The 24,036-nt window shown below is 58.3% G+C and overlaps 1 protein-coding gene across 1 annotated transcript in view; it reads right to left on the bottom strand.

The window, feature by feature from the left end:
- The window catches only part of cog2 (component of oligomeric golgi complex 2), a 156,567-nt gene extending 136,945 nt beyond the window's left edge, over positions 1 to 19,622 (bottom strand). The window contains exon 1 of the mRNA XM_041188372.1: positions 19,450 to 19,622. Within this exon, the coding sequence (XP_041044306.1) occupies positions 19,450 to 19,533 (84 nt within the window). The 5' untranslated portion in view covers positions 19,534 to 19,622. The remainder of the gene's footprint in view (positions 1 to 19,449) is intronic.
- Between the last annotated feature and the right edge of the window lie 4,414 nt (positions 19,623 to 24,036).

Genomic DNA, 24,036 nt, shown 5'->3' on the forward strand with positions numbered 1-24,036 from the left:
GGATCAGTGTCAGGGACTGGGAGTCTGGGGGATCAGTGTCAGGGACTGGGAGTCTGGGGGATCAGTGTCAGGGACTGGGAGTCTGGGGGATCAGTGTCAGGGACTGGGAGTCTGGGGGATCAGTGTCAGGGACTGGGGGTCAGGGGGATCTGTGTCTGGGACTGGGAGTGAGGGGGATCAGTGTCTGGGACTGGGAGTCTGGGGGATCAGTGTCATGGACTGGGAATCTGGTGGATCAGTGTGAGGGACTGGGAGTCTGGGGGATCAGTGTCAGGGACAGGGAGTGAGGGGGATCAGTGTCAGGGACAGGGAGTGAGGGGGATCAGTGTCAGGGACAGGGAGTGAGGGGGATCAGTGTCAGGGACAGGGAGTGAGGGGGATCAGTGTCAGGGACAGGGAGTGAGGGGGATCAGTGTCAGGGACAGGGAGTGAGGGGGATCAGTGTCAGGGACAGGGAGTGAGGGGGATCAGTGTCAGGGACAGGGAGTGAGGGGGATCAGTGTCAGGGACAGGGAGTGAGGGGGATCAGTGTCAGGGACAGGGAGTGAGGGGGATCAGTGTCAGGGACAGGGAGTGAGGGGGATCAGTGTCAGGGACAGGGAGTGAGGGGAGGGGGATCAGGGACAGGGACAGGGAGTGAGGGGGATCAGGGACAGGGAGTGAGGGGGATCAGGGACAGGGAGTGAGGGGGATCAGGGACAGGGAGTGAGGGGGATCAGGGACAGGGACAGGGAGTGAGGGGGATCAGGGACGGAGTGAGGGGGATCAGGGACGGAGTGAGGGGGATCAGGGACAGGGAGTGAGGGGGATCAGGGACAGGGACAGGGAGTGAGGGGGATCAGGGACGGAGTGAGGGGGATCAGGGACGGAGTGAGGGGGATCAGGGACGGAGTGAGGGGGATCAGGGACAGGGAGTGAGGGGGATTAGGGACAGGGACAGCGAGTGAGGGGGATCAGTGTCAGGGACAGGGAGTAGGGGGATCAGTTTCAGGGCCAGGGAGTGAGGGGGATCAGTGTCAGGGACAGGGAGTGAGGGGGATCAGTTTCAGGTACAGGTGTGAGTGGGATCAGTGTCAGTGTTAGGGACAGGGAGTGAGGGGGATCACTGTCAGGGACAGAGAGTGAGGGGTGACAGGGATAGGGACAGGGAGTGAGGGGGATCAGGGTCAGGGACAGGGAGTGATGGGGATCACAGTCAGGGACAGGGACAGGGAGTGAGGGGGATCAATGTCAGGGACAGGGAGTGAGGGGGATCAGGGACAGGGACAGGGAGTGAGGGGGATCAGGGACAGGGACAGGGAGTGAGGGGGATCAATGTCAGGGACAGGGAGTGAGGTGGATCAGGGACAGGGACAGGGAGTAGGGGGATCAGTGTCAGGGCCAGGGACTGAGGGGGATCAGTGTCAGGGACAAGGGAGTGAGGGGGGATAGGGACAGGGACAGGGAGTGAGGGGGGATAGGGACAGGGACAGGGACAGAGAGAGAAGGGGGATAGGGACAGGGAGTGAGGGGGGGGATAGGGACAGGGACAGAGAGTGAGGGGGGATAGGGACAGGGACAGAGAGTGAGGGGGGATAGGGACAGGGACAGAGAGTGAGGGGGGATAGGGACAGGGACAGAGAGTGAGGGGGGATAGGGACAGGGACAGAGAGTGAGGGGGGATAGGGACAGGGACAGAGAGTGAGGGGGGATAGGGATAGGGACAGAGAGTGAGGGGGGATAGGGACAGGGACAGAGAGTGAGGGGGGATAGGGACAGGGACAGAGAGTGAGGGGGGATAGGGACAGTGACAGAGAGTGAGGGCGGACAGGGACAGAGAGTGAGGGGGGATAGGGACAGGGAGTGAGGGGAATCAGTGTCAGGGACAGGGAGTGAGGGGGGATAGGGAAACGGACAGGGAGTGAGGGGGATCAGTGTCAGGAACAGGGAGAGAGGGGGATCAGTGTCAGGGACAGAGCGTGAGGGGTATCAGTGTCAGGCTCAGGGAGTGAGGGAGATCAGTGTCAGGGACAGAGCGTGAGGGGTATCAGTGTCAGGGACAGGGAGTGAGGGAGATCAGTGTCAGGGAGAGGGAGTGAGGGGGATCAGTGTCAGGGACAGGGCGTGAGGGGGATCAGAGACAGTGACAGGGTGTGAGGGGGATCAGGGACAGGGATAGATACAGGGAGTGAGGGGGATCAGTGTCAGGAACAGGGAGTGAGGGGCATCAGTGTCAGGCTCAGGGAGCGAAGGGGATCAGTGTCAGGGACAGGGAGTGAGGGGGATCAGTGTCAGGGACAGAGAGTGAGGGTGATCATTGTCAGGGACAGGGAGTGATGGGGATCACAGTCAGGGACAGGGACAGGGAGTGAGGGGGATCAATGTCAGGGACAGGGAGTGAGGGGGATCAGGGACAGGGAGTGAGGGGGATCAGGGACAGGGACAGGGAGTGAGGGGGATCAGTGTTGGGGACAGGGAGTGAGGGGGATGAGTGTCAGGGACAGTGTGTGAGGGAGATCAGTGTCAGGGACAGGGTGTGAGGGGGATCAGAGTCAGGGACAGGGTGTGAGGGGGATCAGAGTCAGTGACAGGGTGTGAGGGGGATCAGGGACAGGGATAGATACAGGGAGTGAGGGGGATCAGTGTCAGGAATAGGGAGTGAGGGGTATCAGTGTCAGGCTCAGGGAGCGAAGGGGATCAGTGCCAGGGACAGGGAGTGAGGGGGATCAGTGTCAGGGACAGGGAGTGAGGGGGATCAGTGTCAGGGACAGGGAGTGAGGTGTATCAGAGTCGGGGACAGTGAGTGAGGGGCATCAGTGTCGGGGACAGTGAGTGAGGGGGATCAGTGTCAGGGACTGGGAGTCAGGGGGATCTGTGTCTGGGACTGGGAGTGAGGGGGATCAGTGTCTGGGAATGGGAGTCAGGGGGATCAGTGTCAGGGACTGGGAGTCTGGGGGATCAGTGTCAGGGACTGGGAGTCTGGGGGATCAGTGTCAGGGACTGGGAGTCTGGGGGATCAGTGTCAGGGACTGGGGGTCAGGGGGATCTGTGTCTGGGACTGGGAGTGAGGGGGATCAGTGTCTGGGACTGAGAGTCTGGGGGATCAGTGTCATGGACTGGGAGTCTGGGGGATCAGTGTGAGGGACTGGGAGTCTGGGGGATCAGTGTCAGGGACAGGGAGTGAGGGGGATCAGTGTCAGGGACAGGGAGTGAGGGGGATCAGTGTCAGGGACAGGGAGTGAGGGGGATCAGTGTCAGGGACAGGGAGTGAGGGGGATCAGTGTCAGCGACAGGGAGTGAGGGGGATCAGTGTCAGGGACAGGGAGAGAGGGGGATCAGTGTCAGGGACAGGGAGTGATTGGGATCAGTGTCAGGGACAGGGAGTGAGGGGGATCAGTGTCAGGGACAGGGAGTGAGGGGGATCAGTGTCAGGGACAGGGAGTGAGGGGGATCAGTGTCAGGGACAGGGAGTGAGGGGGATCAGGGACGGAGTGAGGGGGATCAGGGACGGAGTGAGGGGGATCAGGGACAGGGAGTGAGGGGGATCAGGGACAGGGACAGCGAGTGAGGGGGATCAGTGTCAGGGACAGGGAGTAGGGGGATCAGTTTCAGGGCCAGGGAGTGAGGGGGATCAGTGTCAGGGACAGGGAGTGAGGGGGATCAGTTTCAGGTACAGGTGTGAGTGGGATCAGTGTCAGTGTTAGGGACAGGGAGTGAGGGGGATCAGTGTCAGGGACAGAGAGTGAGGGGGATCAGTGTCAGGGACAGGGATAGGGACAGGGAGTGAGGGGGATCAGGGTCAGGGACAGGGAGTGAGGGGGATCAGGGTCAGGGACAGAGAGTGAGGGGGGATAGGGACAGGGACAGGAAGTGAGGGGGGATAGGGACAGGGACAGAGAGTGAGGGGGGATAGGGACAGGGACAGGGAGTGAGGGGGGATAGGGACAGGGACAGGGAGTGAAGGGGGATAGGGACAGGGAGTGAGGGGGGATAGGGACAGGGACAGAGGCAGAGAGTGAGGGGGGATAGGGACAGGGAGTGAGGGGAATCAGTGTCAGGGACAGGGAGTGAGGGGGGATAGGGACACGGACAGGGAGTGAGGGGGATCAGTGTCAGGGACAGGGAGTGAGGGGGATCAGTTTCAGGTACAGGTGTGAGTGGGATCAGTGTCAGTGTTAGGGACAGGGAGTGAGGGGGATCAGTGTCAGGGACAGAGAGTGAGGGGGATCAGTGTCAGGGACAGAGAGTGAGGGGGATCAGTGTCAGGGACAGGTAGTGAGGGGGATCAGTGTCAGGAACAGGGATAGGGACAGGGAGTGAGGGGGATCAGGGTCAGGGACAGGGAGTGAGGGGGATCAGTGTCAGGGACAGGGAGTGAGGGGGATCAGTGTCAGGGACAGAGAGTGAGGGGTATCAGTGTCAGGCTCAGGGAGTGAGGGGTATCAGTGTCAGGGTCAGGGAGTGAGGGAGATCAGTGTCAGGGACAGGGAGTGAGGGGGATCAGGGACAGGGACAGGGAGTGAGGGGAATCAGGGACAGGGAGTGAGGGGGATCAGGGACATCGACAGGGAGTGAGGGGGATCAGGGACAGGGAGTGAGGGGGATCAGGGACAGGGAGTGAGGGGGATCAGGGACAGGGGTAGGGACAGGGAGTGAGGGGGATCAGGGACAGGGATAGGGACAGGGAGTGAGGGGGATCAGGGACAGGGATAGGGACAGGGAGTGAGGGGGATCAGGGACAGGGACAGGGAGTGAGGGGGATCAGTGTCAGGGACAGGGAGTGAGGGGGATCAGGGACAGGGACAGGAAGTGAGGGGGATCAGGGACAGGAAGTGAGGGGGATCAGGGACAGGGAGTGAGGGGGATCAGGGACAGGGACAGGGAGTGAGGGGGATCAGGGACAGGGACAGGGAGTGAGGTGGATCAGGGACAGGGACAGGGAGTGAGGGGGATCATTGTCAGGGACAGGGAGTAGGGGGATCAGTGTCAGGGACAGGGAGTAGGGGGATCAGTGTCAGGGACAGGGAGTGAGGGGGATCAGGGACAGAGATAGGGAGTGAGGGGAATAAGGGACAGGGAGTGAGGGGAATAAGGGACAGGGAGTGAGGGGAATAAGGGACAGGGAGTGAGGGGAATAAGGGACAGGGAGTGAGGGGAATAAGGGACAGGGAGTGAGGGGAATAAGGGACAGGGAGTGAGGGGAATAAGGGACAGGGAGTGAGGGGAATAAGGGACAGGGAGTGAGGGGAATAAGGGACAGGGAGTGAGGGGAATAAGGGACAGGGAGTGAGGGGAATAAGGGACAGGGAGTGAGGGGAATAAGGGACAGGGAGTGAGGGGAATAAGGGACAGGGAGTGAGGGGAATAAGGGACAGGGAGTGAGGGGAATAAGGGACAGGGAGTGAGGGGAATAAGGGACAGGGAGTGAGGGGAATAAGGGACAGGGAGTGAGGGGAATAAGGGACAGGGAGTGAGGGGAATAAGGGACAGGGACAGGGAGTGAGGGGGATCAGTTTCAGGGACAGAGAGTGCGGGAAATCAGTGTCAGGGACAGGGAGTGAGAGGGATCAGTGTCAGGGACAGGGAGTGAGGGGGATCAGTGTCAGGGACAGGGAGTGAGGGGGATCAGTGTCAGGGACAGGGAGTGAGGGGGATCAGTGTCAGGGACAGGGAGTGAGGGGGATCAGTGTCAGGGACAGGGAGTGAGTGGGATCAGTGTCAGGGACAGGGAGTGAGTGGGATCAGTGTCAGGGACAGGGAGTGAGGGGGATCAGGGAAAGGGACATGGAGTGTGGGGGATCAGGGAAAGGGACAGGGAGAGAGGGGGATCAGGGACAGGGAGTGACGGGGATCAGGGACAGGGAGTGAGGGGGATCAGTGTCAGCGACAGAGAGTGAGGGGGATCAGTGTCAGGGACAGGGAGTGAGGGGAATCAGTGTCAGGGACAGGGAGTGAGGGGGATCAGCGTCAGGGACAAGGAGTGAGGGGGATCAGCGTCAGGGACAAGGAGTGAGGGGGATCAGCGTCAGGGACAAGGAGTGAGGGGGATCAGTGTCAGGGACAGGGAGTGAGGGGCATCAGGGACAGGGACTGCGAGTTAGGGGATCAGGGACAGGGAGTGAGGGGGATCAGTGTTAGGGGCAGGGAGTGAGGGGCATCAGTGTCGGGGACAGTGAGTGAGGGGGATCAGTGTCAGGGACTGGGCGTGAGGGGGATCAGAGTCAGGGACAGGGTGTGAGGGGGATCAGAGTCAGGGACAGGGTGTGAGGGGGATCAGAGTCAGGGACAGGGTATGAGGGGGATCAGGGACAGGGATAGATACAGGGCGTGAGGGGGATCAGAGTCAGGGACAGGGTATGAGGGGGATCAGGGACAGGGATAGATACAGGGAGTGAGGGTGATCAGTGTCAGGGACAGGGATAGGGACAGGGAGTGAGGGGGATCAGGGTCAGGGACAGGGAGTGAGGGGAATCAGTGTCAGGGACAGGGAGTGAGGGGGGATAGGGACACGGACAGGGAGTGAGGGGGATCAGTGTCAGGGACAGGGAGTGAGGGGGGATAGGGACACGGACAGGGTGTGAGTGGGATCAGTGTCAGTGACAGAGAGTGAGGGGGATCAGTGTCAGGGACAGGGATAGGGACAGGGAGTGAGGGGGATCAGGGTCAGGGACAGGGAGTGAGGGGGATCAGTGTCAGGGACAGAGAGTGAGGGTGATCATTGTCAGGGACAGGGAGTGATGGGGATCACAGTCAGGGACAGGGACAGGGAGTGAGGGGGATCAATGTCAGGGACAGGGAGTGAGGGGGATCAGGGACAGGGACAGGGAGTGAGGGGGATTAGGGACAGGGAGTGAAGGTGACCAGTGTCAGGGACAGGGAGTGAGGGGGATCAGTGTCAGGGACAGGGAGTGAGGGGGATCAGTGTCAGGGACAGGGAGTGAGGGGTATCAGTGTCAGGGTCAGGGAGTGAGGGGGATCAGTGTCGGGGACAGGGAGTAAGGGGGATCAGTGTCAGGGACAGGGAGTGAGGGGGATCAGGGACAGGGATTGAGGGGGATCAGGGACAGGGACAGGGAGTGAGGGGGATCAGGGATAGGGACAGGGAGTGAGGGGGATCAGGGACAGGGATAGGGACAGGGAGTGAGGGGGATCAGAGACAGGGACAGGGAGTTAGGGGGATCAGTGTCAGGGACAGGGAGTGAGGGGGATCAGTGTCAGGGACAGGGAGTGAGGGGGATCAGTGTCAGGGACAGGGAGTGAGGGGGATCAGTGTCAGGGACAGGGAGTGAGGGGGGATAGGGACAGGGACAGGGAGTGAGGGGGACAGGGACAGGGACAGAAAGAGAGAAGGGGGAAAGGGACAGGGAGTGAGGGGTATCAGTGTCAGGGACAGGGAGTTAGGGGGATCAGTGTCAGGGACAGGGAGTGAGGGGTATCAGTGTCAGGGACAGGGAGTTAGGGGGATCAGTGTCAGGGACAGGGAGTGAGGGGGATCAGTGTCAGGGACAGGGAGTTAGGGGGATCAGTGTCAGGGACAGGGAGTGAGGGGGATCAGTGTCAGGGACAGGGAGTTAGGGGGATCAGTGTCAGGGACAGGGAGTTAGGGGGATCAGTGTCAGGGACAGGGAGTTAGGGGGATCAGTGTCAGGGACAGGGAGTTAGGGGGATCAGTGTCAGGGACAGGGAGTTAGGGGGATCAGTGTCAGGGACAGGGAGTTAGGGGGATCAGTGTCAGGGACAGGGAGTGAGGGGGATCAGTGTCAGGGACAGGGAGTGAGGGGGATCAGTGTCAGGGACAGGGAGTGAGGGGGGATAGGGACAGGGACAGAGAGTGAGGGGGGATAGGGACAGGGACAGAGAGTGAGGGGGGATAGGGACAGGGACAGAGAGTGAGGGGGGATAGGGACAGGGACAGAGAGTGAGGGGGGATAGGGACAGGGACAGAGAGTGAGGGGGGATAGGGACAGGGACAGAGAGTGAGGGGGGATAGGGACAGGGACAGAGAGTGAGGGGGGATAGGGACAGGGACAGAGAGTGAGGGGGGATAGGGACAGTGACAGAGAGTGAGGGCGGACAGGGACAGAGAGTGAGGGGGGATAGGGACAGGGAGTGAGGGGAATCAGTGTCAGGGACAGGGAGTGAGGGGGGATAGGGAAACGGACAGGGAGTGAGGGGGATCAGTGTCAGGAACAGGGAGAGAGGGGGATCAGTGTCAGGAACAGGGAGTGAGGGAGATCAGTGTCAGGGAGAGGGAGTGAGGGGGATCAGTGTCAGGGACAGGGCGTGAGGGGGATCAGAGTCAGTGACAGGGTGTGAGGGGGATCAGGGACAGGGATAGATACAGGGAGTGAGGGGGATCAGTGTCAGGAACAGGGAGTGAGGGGCATCAGTGTCAGGCTCAGGGAGCGAAAGGGATCAGTGTCAGGGACAGGGAGTGAGGGGGATCAGTGTCAGGGACAGAGAGTGAGGGTGATCATTGTCAGGGACAGGGAGTGATGGGGATCACAGTCAGGGACAGGGACAGGGAGTGAGGGGGATCAATGTCAGGGACAGGGAGTGAGGGGGATCATGGACAGGGACAGGGAGTGAGGGGGATCAGTGTTGGGGACAGGGAGTGAGGGGGATGAGTGTCAGGGACAGTGTGTGAGGGGGATCAGTGTCAGGGACAGGGTGTGAGGGGGATCAGAGTCAGGGACAGGGTGTGAGGGGGATCAGAGTCAGTGACAGGGTGTGAGGGGGATCAGGGACAGGGATAGATACAGGGAGTGAGGGGGATCAGTGTCAGGAATAGGGAGTGAGGGGTATCAGTGTCAGGCTCAGGGAGCGAAGGGGATCAGTGCCAGGGACAGGGAGTGAGGGGGATCAGTGTCAGGGACAGGGAGTGAGGGGGATCAGTGTCAGGGACAGGGAGTGAGGGGGATCAGTGTCGGGGACAGGGAGTGAGGTGTATCAGAGTCGGGGACAGTGAGTGAGGGGCATCAGTGTCGGGGACAGTGAGTGAGGGGGATCAGTGTCAGGGACTGGGAGTCAGGGGGATCTGTGTCTGGGACTGGGAGTGAGGGGGATCAGTGTCTGGGAATGGGAGTCAGGGGGATCAGTGTCAGGGACTGGGAGTGAGGGGGATCAGTGTCTGGGAATGGGAGTCAGGGGGATCAGTGTCAGGGACTGGGAGTCTGGGGGATCAGTGTCAGGGACTGGGAGTCTGGGGGATCAGTGTCAGGGACTGGGAGTCTGGGGGATCAGTGTCAGGGACTGGGAGTCTGGGGGATCAGTGTCAGGGACTGGGGGTCAGGGGGATCTGTGTCTGGGACTGGGAGTGAGGGGGATCAGTGTCAGGGACTGGGAGTGTGGGGGATCAGTGTCATGGACTGGGAATCTGGTGGATCAGTGTGAGGGACTGGGAGTCTGGGGGATCAGTGTCAGGGACAGGGAGTGAGGGGGATCAGTGTCAGGGACAGGGAGTGAGGGGGATCAGTGTCAGGGACAGGGAGTGAGGGGGATCAGTGTCAGGGACAGGGAGTGAGGGGGATCAGTGTCAGGGACAGGGAGTGAGGGGGATCAGTGTCAGGGACAGGGAGTGAGGGGGATCAGTGTCAGGGACAGGGAGTGAGGGGGATCAGTGTCAGGGACAGGGAGTGATTGGGATCAGTGTCAGGGACAGGGAGTGAGGGGGATCAGTGTCAGGGACAGGGAGTGAGGGGGATCAGTGTCAGGGACAGGGAGTGAGGGGGATCAGTGTCAGGGACAGGGAGTGAGGGGGATCAGGGACAGGGACAGGGAGTGAGGGGGATCAGGGACAGGGAGTGAGGGGGATCAGGGACAGGGAGTGAGGGGGATCAGGGACAGGGAGTGAGGGGGATCAGGGACAGGGACAGGGAGTGAGGGGGATCAGGGACGGAGTGAGGGGGATCAGGGACGGAGTGAGGGGGATCAGGGACAGGGAGTGAGGGGGATCAGGGACAGGGACAGGGAGTGAGGGGGATCAGGGACGGAGTGAGGGGGATCAGGGACGGAGTGAGGGGGATCAGGGACGGAGTGAGGGGGATCAGGGACAGGGAGTGAGGGGGATTAGGGACAGGGACAGCGAGTGAGGGGGATCAGTGTCAGGGACAGGGAGTAGGGGGATCAGTTTCAGGGCCAGGGAGTGAGGGGGATCAGTGTCAGGGACAGGGAGTGAGGGGGATCAGTTTCAGGTACAGGTGTGAGTGGGATCAGTGTCAGTGTTAGGGACAGGGAGTGAGGGGGATCACTGTCAGGGACAGAGAGTGAGGGGTGACAGGGATAGGGACAGGGAGTGAGGGGGATCAGGGTCAGGGACAGGGATAGGGACAGGGAGTGAGGGGGATCAGGGTCAGGGACAGGGAGTGAGGGGGATCAGGGTCAGGGACAGAGAGTGAGGGGGGATAGGGACAGGGACAGGAAGTGAGGGGGGATAGGGACAGGGACAGAGAGTGAGGGGGGATAGGGACAGGGACAGAGAGTGAGGGGGGATAGGGACAGGGACAGGGAGTGAAGGGGGATAGGGACAGGGAGTGAGGGGGGATAGGGACAGGGACAGAGAGTGAGGGGGGATAGGGACAGGGAGTGAGGGGAATCAGTGTCAGGGACAGGGAGTGAGGGGGGATAGGGACACGGACAGGGTGTGAGTGGGATCAGTGTCAGTGTTAGGGACAGGGAGTGAGGGGGATCAGTGTCAGGGACAGAGAGTGAGGGGGATCAGTGTCAGGGACAGGGATAGGGACAGGGAGTGAGGGGGATCAGGGTCAGGGACAGGGAGTGAGGGGGATCAGTGTTAGGGACAGGGAGTGAGGGGTATCAGTGTCAGGGACAGAGAGTGAGGGGTATCAGTGTCAGGCTCAGGGAGTGAGGGGTATCAGTGTCAGGGTCAGGGAGTGAGGGAGATCAGTGTCAGGGACAGGGAGTGAGGGGGATCAGGGACAGGGAGTGAGGGGAATCAGGGGCAGGGAGTGAGGGGGATCAGGGACATCGACAGGGAGTGAGGGGGATCAGGGACAGGGACAGCGAGTGAGGGGGATCAGGGACAGGGGTAGGGACAGGGAGTGAGGGGGATCAGGGACAGGGATAGGGACAGGGAGTGAGGGGGATCAGGGACAGGGATAGGGACAGGGAGTGAGGGGGATCAGGGACAGGGACAGGGACAGCGAGTGAGGGGGATCAGGGACAGGGGTAGGGACAGGGAGTGAGGGGGATCAGGGACAGGGATAGGGACAGGGAGTGAGGGGGATCAGGGACAGGGATAGGGACAGGGAGTGAGGGGGATCAGGGACAGGGACAGGAAGTGAGGGGGATCAGTGTCAGGGACAGGGAGTGAGGGGGATCAGGGACAGGGACAGGAAGTGAGGGGGATCAGGGACAGGGAGTGAGGGGGATCGGGGACAGGGACAGGGAGTGAGGGGGATCAGGGACAGGGACAGGGAGTGAGGGGGATCAGGGACAGGGACAGGGAGTGAGGTGGATCAGGGACAGGGACAGGGAGTGAGGTGGATCAGGGACAGGGACAGGGAGTGAGGGGGATCATTGTCAGGGACAGGGAGTGAGGGGGATCAGGGACAGGGACAGGGAGTGAGGTGGATCAGGGACAGGGACAGGGAGTGAGGGGGATCATTGTCAGGGACAGGGAGTAGGGGGATCAGTGTCAGGGACAGGGAGGGAGGGGGATCAGGGACAGGGAGGGAGGGGGATCAGGGACAGGGAGGGAGGGGGATCAGAGTCAGGGACAGGGAGTGAGGGGGATCAGCGTCAGGGACAGGGAGTGAGGGGGATCAGTGTCAGGGACAGGGAGTGAGGGGGATCAGGGACAGAGACAGGGAGTGAGGGGAATAAGGGACAGGGAGTGAGGGGAATAAGGGACAGGGAGTGAGGGGAATAAGGGACAGGGAGTGAGGGGAATAAGGGACAGGGAGTGAGGGGAATAAGGGACAGGGAGTGAGGGGAATAAGGGACAGGGAGTGAGGGGAATAAGGGACAGGGAGTGAGGGGAATAAGGGACAGGGAGTGAGGGGAATAAGGGACAGGGAGTGAGGGGAATAAGGGACAGGGAGTGAGGGGAATAAGGGACAGGGAGTGAGGGGAATAAGGGACAGGGAGTGAGGGGAATAAGGGACAGGGAGTGAGGGGAATAAGGGACAGGGAGTGAGGGGAATAAGGGACAGGGAGTGAGGGGAATAAGGGACAGGGAGTGAGGGGAATAAGGGACAGGGAGTGAGGGGAATAAGGGACAGGGAGTGAGGGGAATAAGGGACAGGGAGTGAGGGGAATAAGGGACAGGGAGTGAGGGGAATAAGGGACAGGGAGTGAGGGGAATAAGGGACAGGGACAGAGAGTGAGGGGAATCAGTTTCAGGGACAGAGAGTGAGGGGAATCAGTGTCAGGGACAGGGAGTGAGGGGGATCAGTGTCAGGGACAGGGAGTGAGGGGGATCAGTGTCAGGGACAGGGAGTGAGGGGGATCAGTGTCAGGGACAGGGAGTGAGGGGGATCAGTGTCAGGGACAGGGAGTGAGGGGGATCAGTGTCAGGGACAGGGAGTGAGTGGGATCAGTGTCAGGGACAGGGAGTGAGGGGGATCAGGGAAAGGGACATGGAGTGTGGGGGATCAGGGAAAGGGACAGGGAGAGAGGGGGATCAGGGACAGGGAGTGACGGGGATCAGGGACAGGGAGTGAGGGGGATCAGTGTCAGCGACAGAGAGTGAGGGGGATCAGTGTCAGGGACAGGGAGTGAGGGGAATCAGTGTCAGGGACAGGGAGTGAGGGGGATCAGGGACTGGGACAGGGAGTGAGGGGGATCAGTGTCAGGGACAGGGCGTGAGGGGGATCAGTGTCAGGGACAAGGAGTGAGAGGGATCAGTGTCAGGGACAAGGAGTGAGGGGGATCAGCGTCAGGGACAAGGAGTGAGGGGGATCAGCGTCAGGGACAAGGAGTGAGGGGGATCAGTGTCAGGGACAGGGAGTGAGGGGCATCAGGGACAGGGACTGCGAGTTAGGGGATCAGGGACAGGGAGTGAGGGGTATTAGTGTCAAGGACAGGGAGGGAGGGGCATCAGGGACAGGGACTGCGAGTGAGCGGGATCAGGGACAGGGAGTGAGGGGGATCAGGGACAGGGAGTGAGGGGGATCAGTGTTAGGGGCAGGGAGTGAGGGGGATCAGAGTCGGGGACAGTGAGTGAGGGGCATCAGTGTCGGGGACAGTGAGTGAGGGGGATCAGTGTCAGGGACTGGGAGTGAGGGGGATCAGTGTCAGGGACTGGGAATGAGGGGGATCAGGGACAGGAATAGGGACAGGGAGTGAGGGAAATCAGGGACAGGGATAGGGACAGGGAGTGAGGGGGATCAGGGACAGGGACAGGGAGTGAGGGGGATCAGTGTCAGGGACAGGGAGTGAGGGGGATCAGTGTCAGGGACTGGGAATGAGGGGGATCAGTGTCAGGGACTGGGAGTGAGTGGGATCAGTGTCAGGGACTGGGAGTCTGGGGGATCAGTGTCAGGGACTGGGAGTCTGGGGGGTCAGTGTCAGGGACAGGGAGTAAGGGGGATCAGTGTCAGGGACAGGGAGTAAGGGGGATCAGTGTCAGGGACAGGGAGTGAGGGGGATTAGGGACAGGGAGTGAGGGGATCAGGGACAGGGACAGGGAGTGAGGGGGTCAGGGACAGGGAGTGAGGGGGATCAAGGACAGGGAGTGAGGGAGATCTGGGACAGGGAGTGAGGGGGATCAGGGACAGGGATAGGGACAGGGAGTGAGGGGGATCAGGGACAGGGAAAGGGAGTGAGGGGGTTCAGGGACAGGGAAAGGGAGTGTGGGGGATCAGGGACAGGGACAGGGAGTGAGGGGGATCAGGGACAGGGACAGGGAGTGAGGGGGATCAGGGACAGGGACAGGGATTGAGGGGGATCAGCGACAGGGACAGGGATTGAGGGGGATCAGGGACAGGGACAGGGAGTGAGGGGGATCAGGGACAGGGACAGGGAGTGAGGGGGATCAGGGACAGGGACAGGGAGTGAGGGGGATCAGGGACAGGGAGTGAGGGGGATCAGGGACAGGGAGTGAGGGGGATCAGGGACAGGGAGTGAGGGGGATCAGGGACAGGGAGTGAGGGGGATCAGGGACAGGGAGTGAGGGGGATCAGGGACAGGGAGTGAGGGGGATCAGGGACAGGGAGTGAGGGGGATCAGGGACAGGGAGTGAGGGGGATCAGGGACAGGGAGTGAGGGGGATCAGGGACAGGGACAGGGAGTAGGGGGATCAGTGTCAGGGACAGGGAGGGAGGTGGATCAGAGTCAGGGAAAGGGAGTGAGGGGCATCATTGTCAGGGACAGGGTGTGAGGGGGATCTGTGTCAGGCTCAGCGAGTGAGGGGTATCAGTGTCAGGGACAGGGAGTGAGGGGGATCAGGGAAAGGGACAGGGAGTGAGCGGGATCAGGGACAGGGAGTGAGGGGGATCAGGGACAGGGAGTGAGGGGGATCAGTGTTAGGGACAGGGAGTGAGGGGGATCAAGTCGGGGACAGGGAGTGAGGGGGATCAGTGTCAGGGACTGGGAGTCAGGGGGATCTGTGTCAGGGACTGGGAGTGAGGGGGATCTGTGTCAGGGACTGGGAGTGAGGGGGATCTGTGTCAGGGACTGGGAGTGAGGGGGATCTGTGTCAGGGACTGGGAGTGAGGGGGATCTGTGTCAGGGACTGGGAGTGAGAGGGATCTGTGTCAGGGACTGGGAGTGAGGGGGATCTGTGTCAGGGACTGGGAGTGAGGGGGATCTGTGTCAGGGACTGGGAGTGAGGGGGATCTGTGTCAGGGACTGGGAGTGAGGGGGATCTGTGTCAGGGACTGGGAGTGAGGGGGATCTGTGTCAGGGACTGGGAGTGAGGGGGATCAGTGTCAGGGACTGGGAGTGAGGGGGATCTGTGTCAGGGACTGGGAGTGAGGGGGATCAGTGTCAGGGACTGGGAGTGAGTGGGATCAGTGTCAGGGACTGGGAGTCTGGGGGATCAGTGTCAGGGACTGGGAATGAGGGGGATCAGTGTCAGGGACTGGGAGTGAGTGGTATCAGTGTCAGGGACAGGAAGTAAGGGGGATCAGTGTCAGGGACAGGGAGTGAGGGGGATTAGGGACAGGGACAGGGAGTGAGGGGGTCAGGGACAGGGAGTGAGGGGGATCAAGGACAGGGAGTGAGGGGGATCAAGGACAGGGAGTGAGGGGGATCAAGGACAGGGAGTGAGGGTGATCTGGGACAGGGAGTGAGGGAGATCAGGGACAGGGATAGGGACAGGGAGTGAGGGGGATCAGGCACAGGGACAGGGAGTGAGGGGGATCAGTGTCAGGGACAGGGAGTAGGCGGATCAGTGTCAGGGCCAGGGAGTGAGGGGGATCAGTGTCAGGGACTGGGAGTGAGGAGGATCAGTGTCAGGGACAGGGAGTGAGGGGGATCAGTGTCAGGGACAGGGAGTGAGGAGGATCAGTGTCAGGGACAGGGAGTGAGGGGGATCAGGGACAGGGACAGGGAGTGAGGGGGATCAGGGACAGGGAGTGAGAGGAATAAGGGACAGGGAGTGAGGGGAATAAGGGACAGGGAGTGAGGGGAATAAGGGACAGGGAGTGAGGGGAATAAGGGACAGGGAGTGAGATGAATAAGGGACAGGGAGTGAGGGGAATAAGGGACAGGGAGTGAGGGGAATAAGGGACAGGGAGTGAGGGGAATAAGGGACAGGGAGTGAGGGGAATAAGGGACAGGGAGTGAGGGGAATAAGGGAGAGGGAGTGAGGGGAATAAGGGACAGGGAGTGAGGGGAATAAGGGACAGGGAGTGAGGGGAATAAGGGACAGGGAGTGAGGGGAATAAGGGACAGGGACAGGGAGTGAGGGGGATCAATTTCAGGGACAGAGAGTGAGGGGAATCAGTGTCAGGGACAGAGAGTGAGTGGGATCAGTGTCAGGGACAGGGAGTGAGGGGGATCAGTGTCAGGGACAGGGAGTGAGGGGGATCAGGGAAAGGGACATGGAGTGTGGGGGATCAGGGAAAGGGACAGGGAGTGAGGGGGATCAGGGACAGGGAGTGACAGGGATCAGGGATAGGGAGTGAGGGGGATCAGTGTCAGGGACATCGAGTGAGGGGGATCAGTGTCAGGGACAGGGAGTGAGGGGGATCAGTGTCAGGGACAAGGAGTGAGGGGGATCAGTGTCAGGGACAAGGAGTGAGGGGGATCAGTGTCAGGGACAGGGAGGGAGGGGCATCAGGGACAGGGACTGCGAGTTAGGGGATCAGGGACAGGGAGTGAGGGGTATTAGTGTCAAGGACAGGGAGGGAGGGGCATCAGGGACAGGGACTGCGAGTTAGGGGATCAGGGACAGGGAGTGAGGGGGATCAGGGACAGGGAGTGAGGGGGATCAGGGACAGGGAGTGAGGGGGATCAGTGTTAGGGACAGGGAGTGAGGGGGATCAGAGTCGGGGACAGTGAGTGAGGGGCATCAGTGTCGGGGACAGTGAGTGAGGGGCATCAGTGTCGGGGACAGTGAGTGAGGGGGATCAGTGTCAGGGACTGGGAGTGAGGGGGATCAGTGTCAGGGACTGGGAGTGAGGGGGATCAGTGTCAGGGACTGGGAATGAGGGGGATCAGTGTCAGGGACTGGGAATGAGGGGGATCAGGGACAGGGATAGGGACAGGGAGTGAGGGGGATCAGGGACAGGGATAGGGACAGGGAGTGAGGGGGATCAGGGACAGGGACAGGGAGTGAGGGTGATCAGTGTCAGGGACAGGGAGTGAGGGGGATCAGGGACAGGGACAGGGAGTGAGGGGGATCAGGGACAGGGACAGGGAGTGAGGGGGATCAGGGACAGGGACAGGGAGTGAGGGGGATCAGGGACAGGGACAGGGAGTGAGGGGGATCAGGGACAGGGACAGGGAGTGAGGGGGATCAGGGACAGGGACAGGGAGTGAGGGGGATCAGGGACAGGGACAGGGAGTGAGGGGGATCAGGGACAGGGACAGGGAGTGAGGGGGATCAGGGACAGGGACAGGGAGTGAGGGGGATCAGGGACAGGGACAGGGAGTGAGGGGGATCAGGGACAGGGACAGGGAGTGAGGGGGATCAGGGACAGGGACAGGGAGTGAGGGGGATCAGGGACAGGGACAGGGAGTGAGGGGGATCAGGGACAGGGACAGGGAGTGAGGGGGATCAGGGACAGGGAGTGAGGGGGATCAGGGACAGGGAGTGAGGGGGATCAGGGACAGGGACACGGAGTGTGGGGGATCAGGGACAGGGAGTGTGGGGGATCAGGGACAGGGACAGGGAGTGAGGGGGATCATTGTCAGGGACAGGGAGTAGGGGGATCAGTGTCAGGGACAGGGAGGGAGGTGGATCAGAGTCAGGGAAAGGGAGGGAGGGGCATCAGTGGCAGGGAAAGGGAGTGAGAGGGATTAGTGTCAGGGACAGGGTGAGGGGGATCTGTGTCAGGGACTGGGAGTGAGGGGGATCAGTGTCAGGCTCAGCGAGTGAGGGGGATCAGTGTCAGGGACAAGGAGTGAGGGGGATCAGTGTCAGGGACAGGGAGTGAGGGGGATCAGTGTCAGGGACAGGGAGTGAGGGGGATTAGTGTCAGGGACAGGGAGTGAGGGGGATCAATGTCAGGGACAAGGAGTGAGGGGGATCAGTGTCAGGGACAGGGAGTGAGGGGGATCAGTGTCAGGGACAGGGAGTGAGGGGGATCAGGGAAAGGGACATGGAGTGAGGGGGATCAGGGAAAGGGTCAGGGAGTGAGGGGGATCAGGGACAGGGAGTGACGGGGATCAGGGATAGGGAGTGAGGGGGATCAGTGTCAGGGACATCGAGTGAGGGGGATCAGTGTCAGGGACAGGGAGTGATGGGGATCAGTGTCAGGGACAGGGAGTGAGGGGGATCAGGGACTGGGACAGGGAGTGAGGGGGATCAGTGTCAGGGACAGGGCGTGAGGGGGATCAGTGTCAGGGACAAGGAGTGAGGGGGATCAGTCTCAGGGACAAGGAGTGAGGGGGATCAGTGTCAGGGACAGGGAGTGAGGGGGATCAGTGTCAGGGACAGGGAGGGAGGGGGATCAGTGTAAGGGACAGGGAGTGAGGGAGATCAGGGACTGGGACAGGGAGTGAGGGGGATCAGTGTCAGGGACAGGGCGTGAGGGGGATCAGTGTCAGGGACAAGGAGTGAGGGGGTTCAGTGTCAGGGACAAGGAGTGAGGGGGATCAGTGTCAGGGACAAGGAGTGAGGGGGATCTGTGTCAGGGACAGGGAGTGAGGGGGATCAGTGTCAGGGACAGGGAGGGAGGGGCATCAGGGACAGGGACTGCGAGTTAGGGGATCAGGGACAGGGAGTGAGGGGTATTAGTGTCAAGGACAGGGAGTGAGCGGGATCAGGGACAGGGAGTGAGCGGGATCAGGGACAGGGAGTGAGCGGGATCAGGGACAGGGAGTGAGCGGGATCAGGTACAGGGAGTGAGGGGATCAGGGACATGGACAGGGAGTGAGGGGGATCAGGGATAGGGACAGGGATAGGGACAGGTAGTGAGGGGGATCAGGGACAGGGACAGGGAGTGAGGGGGATCAGTGTCAGGGACAGGGAGTAGGGGGATCAGTGTCAGGGCCAGGGAGTGAGGGTGATCAGGGACAGGGACAGGGATAGGGACAGAGAGTGAGTGGGGTTGGGACAGGGACAGAGAGTGAGTGGGGATAGGGACAGGGACAGAGAGTGAGTGGGGATAGGGACAGGGACAGAGAGTGAGTGGGGATAGGGACAGGGACAGAGAGTGAGTGGGGATAGGGACAGGGACAGAGAGTGAGTGGGGATAGGGACTTGGACAGAGAGTGAAGGGGGATAGGGACAGGGAGTGAGGGGGGATAGGGACAGGGAGTGAGGGGGGATAGGGACAGGGACAGAGAGTGAGTGGGGATAGGGACAGGGACAGAGAGTGAGTGGGGATAGGGACAGGGACAGAGAGTGAGTGGGGATAGGGACAGGGACAGAGAGTGAGTGGGGATAGGGACTTGGACAGAGAGTGAAGGGGGATAGGGACAGGGAGTGAGGGGGGACAGGGACAGGGAGTGAGGGGGATCAGGGTCAGGGACAGGGAGTGAGGGGGATCAGGGACAGGGACAGAGAGTGAGTGGGGATAGGGACAGGGACAGAGAGTGAGTGGGGATAGGGACAGGGACAGAGAGTGAGTGGGGATAGGGACAGGGACAGAGAGTGAGTGGGGATAGGGACAGGGACAGAGAGTGAGTGGGGATAGGGACAGGGACAGAGAGTGAGTGGGGATAGGGACTTGGACAGAGAGTGAAGGGGGATAGGGACAGGGAGTGAGGGGGGATAGGGACAGGGAGTGAGGGGGGATAGGGACAGGGAGTGAGGGGGATCAGTGTCAGGGACAGGGAGTGAGGGGGATCAGTTTCATTGTGGGGAGTGGAAAGGGGCCGGTTTCGCGGTAGCCTTACCTTCATAAACTCGTCCTTGTTAAAGCACAGCGAGTCCGGCCCTATGGGCAGGTTGAGCGGTCCCACTGCTCTGCGCTGCTCCATTCTCCGCTTGTTTGATTCGAAACCGCGGCCTAAACTTCCGCCGACATGGCACCTGCCAGAATCGAGGAGGAGGTCGGAGGAACAGGAACTTCCGTCTTCCAGTTTACCACCCCTACAGCGCCCTCTCCAGCACAGGTGGACCGGTGTTACATTGCAGCAGACCTTCTCGGATACAACTCACATCTTCATTTTATTCCTTCCAGATACCTGCTTCTGAAGGATATCAGTTGCATTAATGTCATACTTTTCAAAACTTCAGGACGTCCGAAAGTGTTTTATAGATTCTTGCATTTATATGGCGCCTTTAATGTAGTTGAACATCTGAAGGCACTTAACAGCCCAAAAAAAGGATAGCAATCTACATAAGGACAGGTTACCAAATCTTCAGCAAAGAGGTGGATCTTAGAAAGCGTCTTAAAGGAATAGAAAGCAACAGATGGATAGAGGATTCTTTTGGGATTTCATCCCAGAGCTGAAGGCAATGCTATCAATGGCGGACCATTAAAATCAGAGATGTTGAAGAGGGAAAATTGGAAGAGTTCAAAGAACTTGGAGTATAGCCAATGAAGTTTGTTTTCTTAAGTGGTGCTTGAGGGTGCCATGGATGCTTCAAAAGGTGTTTCCCCAAATTCGCCTGTGAACAATGTATTTGTGTTTGTGTATGTGTGTTTGGGGGGGGGTCATTTTATTAACCTTGGATTGAGAAATTCATTTAAAGTAGCCCAGCAGTAAGGCCTTTATCCTTAAAAAAGGAAAGATTAGTTTATTTCATTCTATTGCTCTGCAAGTTACTTAAGAGAAGAAAACAGTTTTTTTATTCATTTTTGGGATGTGCCAGCATTTATGACCCATCCCTAATTGCCCTTGAGAAGACAGTGGTGAGCTGCCTTCTTGAACAGTTGCAGTCCATGTGGTGTAGGTACACCCACAGTGCTGTTAGGGTGTTTCAGGATTTTGACCCAACGACAGTGAAGGAGCGGTGATATATTTCCAAATCAAGATGGTGAGTGCCTTGGAGGGGAAGCAGCAGGTGGTGGTGTTCCCATGCATCTGCTACCCTTATCTTTCTAGGTGGCAGTGGTCGTGGGTTTGAAAGGTGCTGTCTAAGAAGCCTTGGTGAGTTCCTGCAGTGCACCTTGAGATGGGACACACTGCTGCCACTGTGCGTTGCTGGTGGGGGAAGTGAATGTCTGTGGATTGGAAGTCAGTCGAGTGGGCTGCTTTGTCCTGGATGTCCACAACCACTACCATCTAGGAGGATAAGGGCAGCAAATAGATGGGAACACCACCCCCTGGAAGTTCCCCTTCAAGTCACTCGCCATCCTGACTTGGAAATATATCGCCATTCCTTCACTGTTGCTGTGTCAAAATCCTGGAACTCTCTCCCGAACAGTACCGTGGGTGTACCTGTGTCACATGGACTGCAGTGCTTCAAGAAGGCAGCTCACCACCACCTTCTCATGGGCAATTAGGGATGGGCAATAAAGGCTGGCCCAGCCAGCAATTCCCACATCCTGTGAATGAAAAAAAATGTTGAGCTCCCCCCATCATTGAGGATGGGGAGATTTGTGGAGCCTCCTCCTCCAGTGAGTTGTTTAATTGTCCACCACCATTCACGACTGGATGTGGCAGGACTGCAGAGCTTAGATCTGTTCCGTTTTTGTGGGATCGCTTAGCTCTGACTATGGCATGCTGCTTACACTGGTTGGCACGCAATTAGTCCTGAGATATAGCTTCACCAGGTTGACACTTAATTTTTAGATATGCCTGGTGCTGCTCCTGACATGCCCTCCTGCACTCTTCATTGAACCAGGGTTGATCCCCTGGCTTGGTGGTAATAGTAGAGTGGGGCATATGCCAGGCCATGAGGTTACAGATTGTGGTTGAGTGCAATTTTGCTGCTGATGGCCCCAGTGCCTCATAGATGCCTAGTCTTGAGTTGCTAGATGTACTAGAACTATTCGAAAGGGTGGCAAGGGCAAAGAATGTACTCTGGGTGGGGAACTTCAATGTCCATCGCCAAGTGTGGCTTGGCAGCACCACTACTGACCGAGCTGGCCAAGTCCTAAAGGACATAACTGCTAGACTGAGTCAGTGGCAGGTGGTGAGGGTACCAACAAGAGGGAAAAACATACTTGACCTCATCTTGCCACTTAGCAGATGGAGGGTATCCTCAATGTGAAGACGGGATTTCCTCTCTACAATGACTGCGTGGTGGACACTCCTACCGATACTGTCATGGACAGATGCGTCCACGGCAGATAGTTTGGTGAAGATGAGGTCAAGTATGTTTTTCCCTCTTGTTGGTACCCTCACCACCTGCCACTGACTCAGTCTAGCAGTTATGTCCTTTAGGACTTGGCCAGCTCGGTCAGTAGTGGTGCTGCCAAGCCACACTTGGCGATGGACATTGAAGTTCCCCACCCAGAGTACATTCTTTGCCCTTGCCACCCTCAGTGCTTCCTCCAAGTGGTGCTCAACTTGGAGGAGTACTGATTTATCAGCTGAAGGAGGGTGGGGATGGGGAGCAAGTGTGGAACATGGTAATCCGCAGGAAGTTTTCTTACCCATGTTTGACCTGATGCCTTGAGACTTCATGGGGTCCTGAGACAATGTTGAAAACCCTCAGGGCAACTCCCTCCCGACTGTATACCACTGTGCCACCACCTCTGTTGGGTCTGTCCTGCCATTGGTGGTGTCTGGGACATGATCTGTATGATTCCGTGAGGATCACTATGTCAGGCTATTGCTTGACTAGCCTGTGAGACAGCTCTCCCAATTTTGACACTAGCTCCCAGATATTATTAAGGAGGATTTTGTAGGGTCGACAGCGCTGCGTTTACCGTTGTCGTTTCCAGTGCCTAAGTCGATGTCGTGTTGTCAGTCTGGTTTCATTCCTTATAGACTTTGTAGCAGTTTGATACACTGAGTGGCATACTAGGCCATTAAATGTTAACCAGATTGCTGTGGGTCTGGAGTCACATGTAGGCCAGACCATGTGAGGATGGCAGATTTCCTTCCCTAAAGGACATTAGTGAACCAGATGGGTTTTTATGACAATTGACAATAGTTTTGTGGCTATCGTTAGACCTTTAATTTCAGAGCAATACCACTACACCAACGCCTCCCCCATTACTAACACACACACACACACACACACACACACACACACACACACAATGATGATAAAACATTGCTTGCAAACATAAGTCAAGATTAGTCCATTTTTGGTGCAGGCCAGGTATGTTTTCAAGTTGAGGTGTTGCCTTGAATGAAGAGTTGTCTCTGCTACTTCAATGGCTTCCACTGTCGAATTGCCAGAGTTTGCTTTAACAGGTAAACTTGGTAAATGAAATCAGGTTTTCCAGCAGGGGAGAAGGTTTCTTTCTTCTGGGTCTGCAGGTGTGGCACTTTCAAACTGCCCAGTTACTTACAGCAGAAGGCCTGGTTGTTTCTAGATGCCTTTTTCTGCCTCTCCCTGGGTTGAAGCTTCTTCACGGTGGTTTTCTGTGTATCTCTCAGCTCCCTGCCCTTTGCATTGCTTTTTGCAGGTAAGCTATGATGACCACCGTTATCATGTGACTTGTACAAAATGCAAACTCATCTCCCAAATAAAGTATTGACACTACAAACCGCCTTCCTCCCATCTGAGGTTCTTAGTTGTTGTCCTGGCCAAAGCACAATTTACCTTCGGAGAATGAGGCATCAATAAAACCTTGTTATCTCCTGGATGAGACCACATTGAACCTTAATTAAATTAAGAACAAAAACAGAAAATGCTGGAAAAACTCAGCAGGTCTAACAGCATCTGTGGAGAGAGAAACAGTTAACATTTCGAATCCTTATGACCCTAACTCTGTTTTCCTCTCCACAGGTGCTGTTAGACCTGCTGAGTTTTTCCAGCATTTTCTGATTTTGTTTCAGATTTCCAACATCTGCAGTATTTTGTTTTCACCTTAATTAAATTAAGGATTTTCTTTTGTCATCTCAGAAGAGGAGACCCAGTCTGAAATCCACAATTCTGAATGGTAGCTTGGAGCCATTTTGAAACAGTCTTTAAACTCAGTCCAAGATTGTTTTAAAAAAATGTTACCTTTAAAATAGTTTTTCTAAAAAATTGTATTGTAACTACGCAGTATAACAAGGGCTAAGTATTGTTCAGAACATGTGGGAAGATTTATTCCAATAGTGCTGAGGGATCTTTCACATCTACCCAAGGGGGCTTCAGCTCAAAGATTCAGACGGACATCCTCCCCTCAGGACTCTGAGTGAGAAAATAACACTGAGTGAGAAATGTGAGGTGTCCGTTCGTGCAACACTCTCTGCCCCAAGAAGTTGAAGTAATGCCGCTGAGCTGGTAATTAATACCATTACCTCCCTCCCCACCTCCCAATTTGGTAGAAATGTGCAACCTAAACTCAGTTGCCATTTCAGTGCAGTCCTGTCGGATTTGCAGTGTTGAAGGATGCATCTTTAGAAAGTGCTTACAATATATTTTAAGGC

Source organism: Carcharodon carcharias, chromosome 5, assembly GCF_017639515.1.
Source record: "Carcharodon carcharias isolate sCarCar2 chromosome 5, sCarCar2.pri, whole genome shotgun sequence".
Lineage (NCBI taxonomy): Eukaryota > Metazoa > Chordata > Chondrichthyes > Lamniformes > Lamnidae > Carcharodon > Carcharodon carcharias.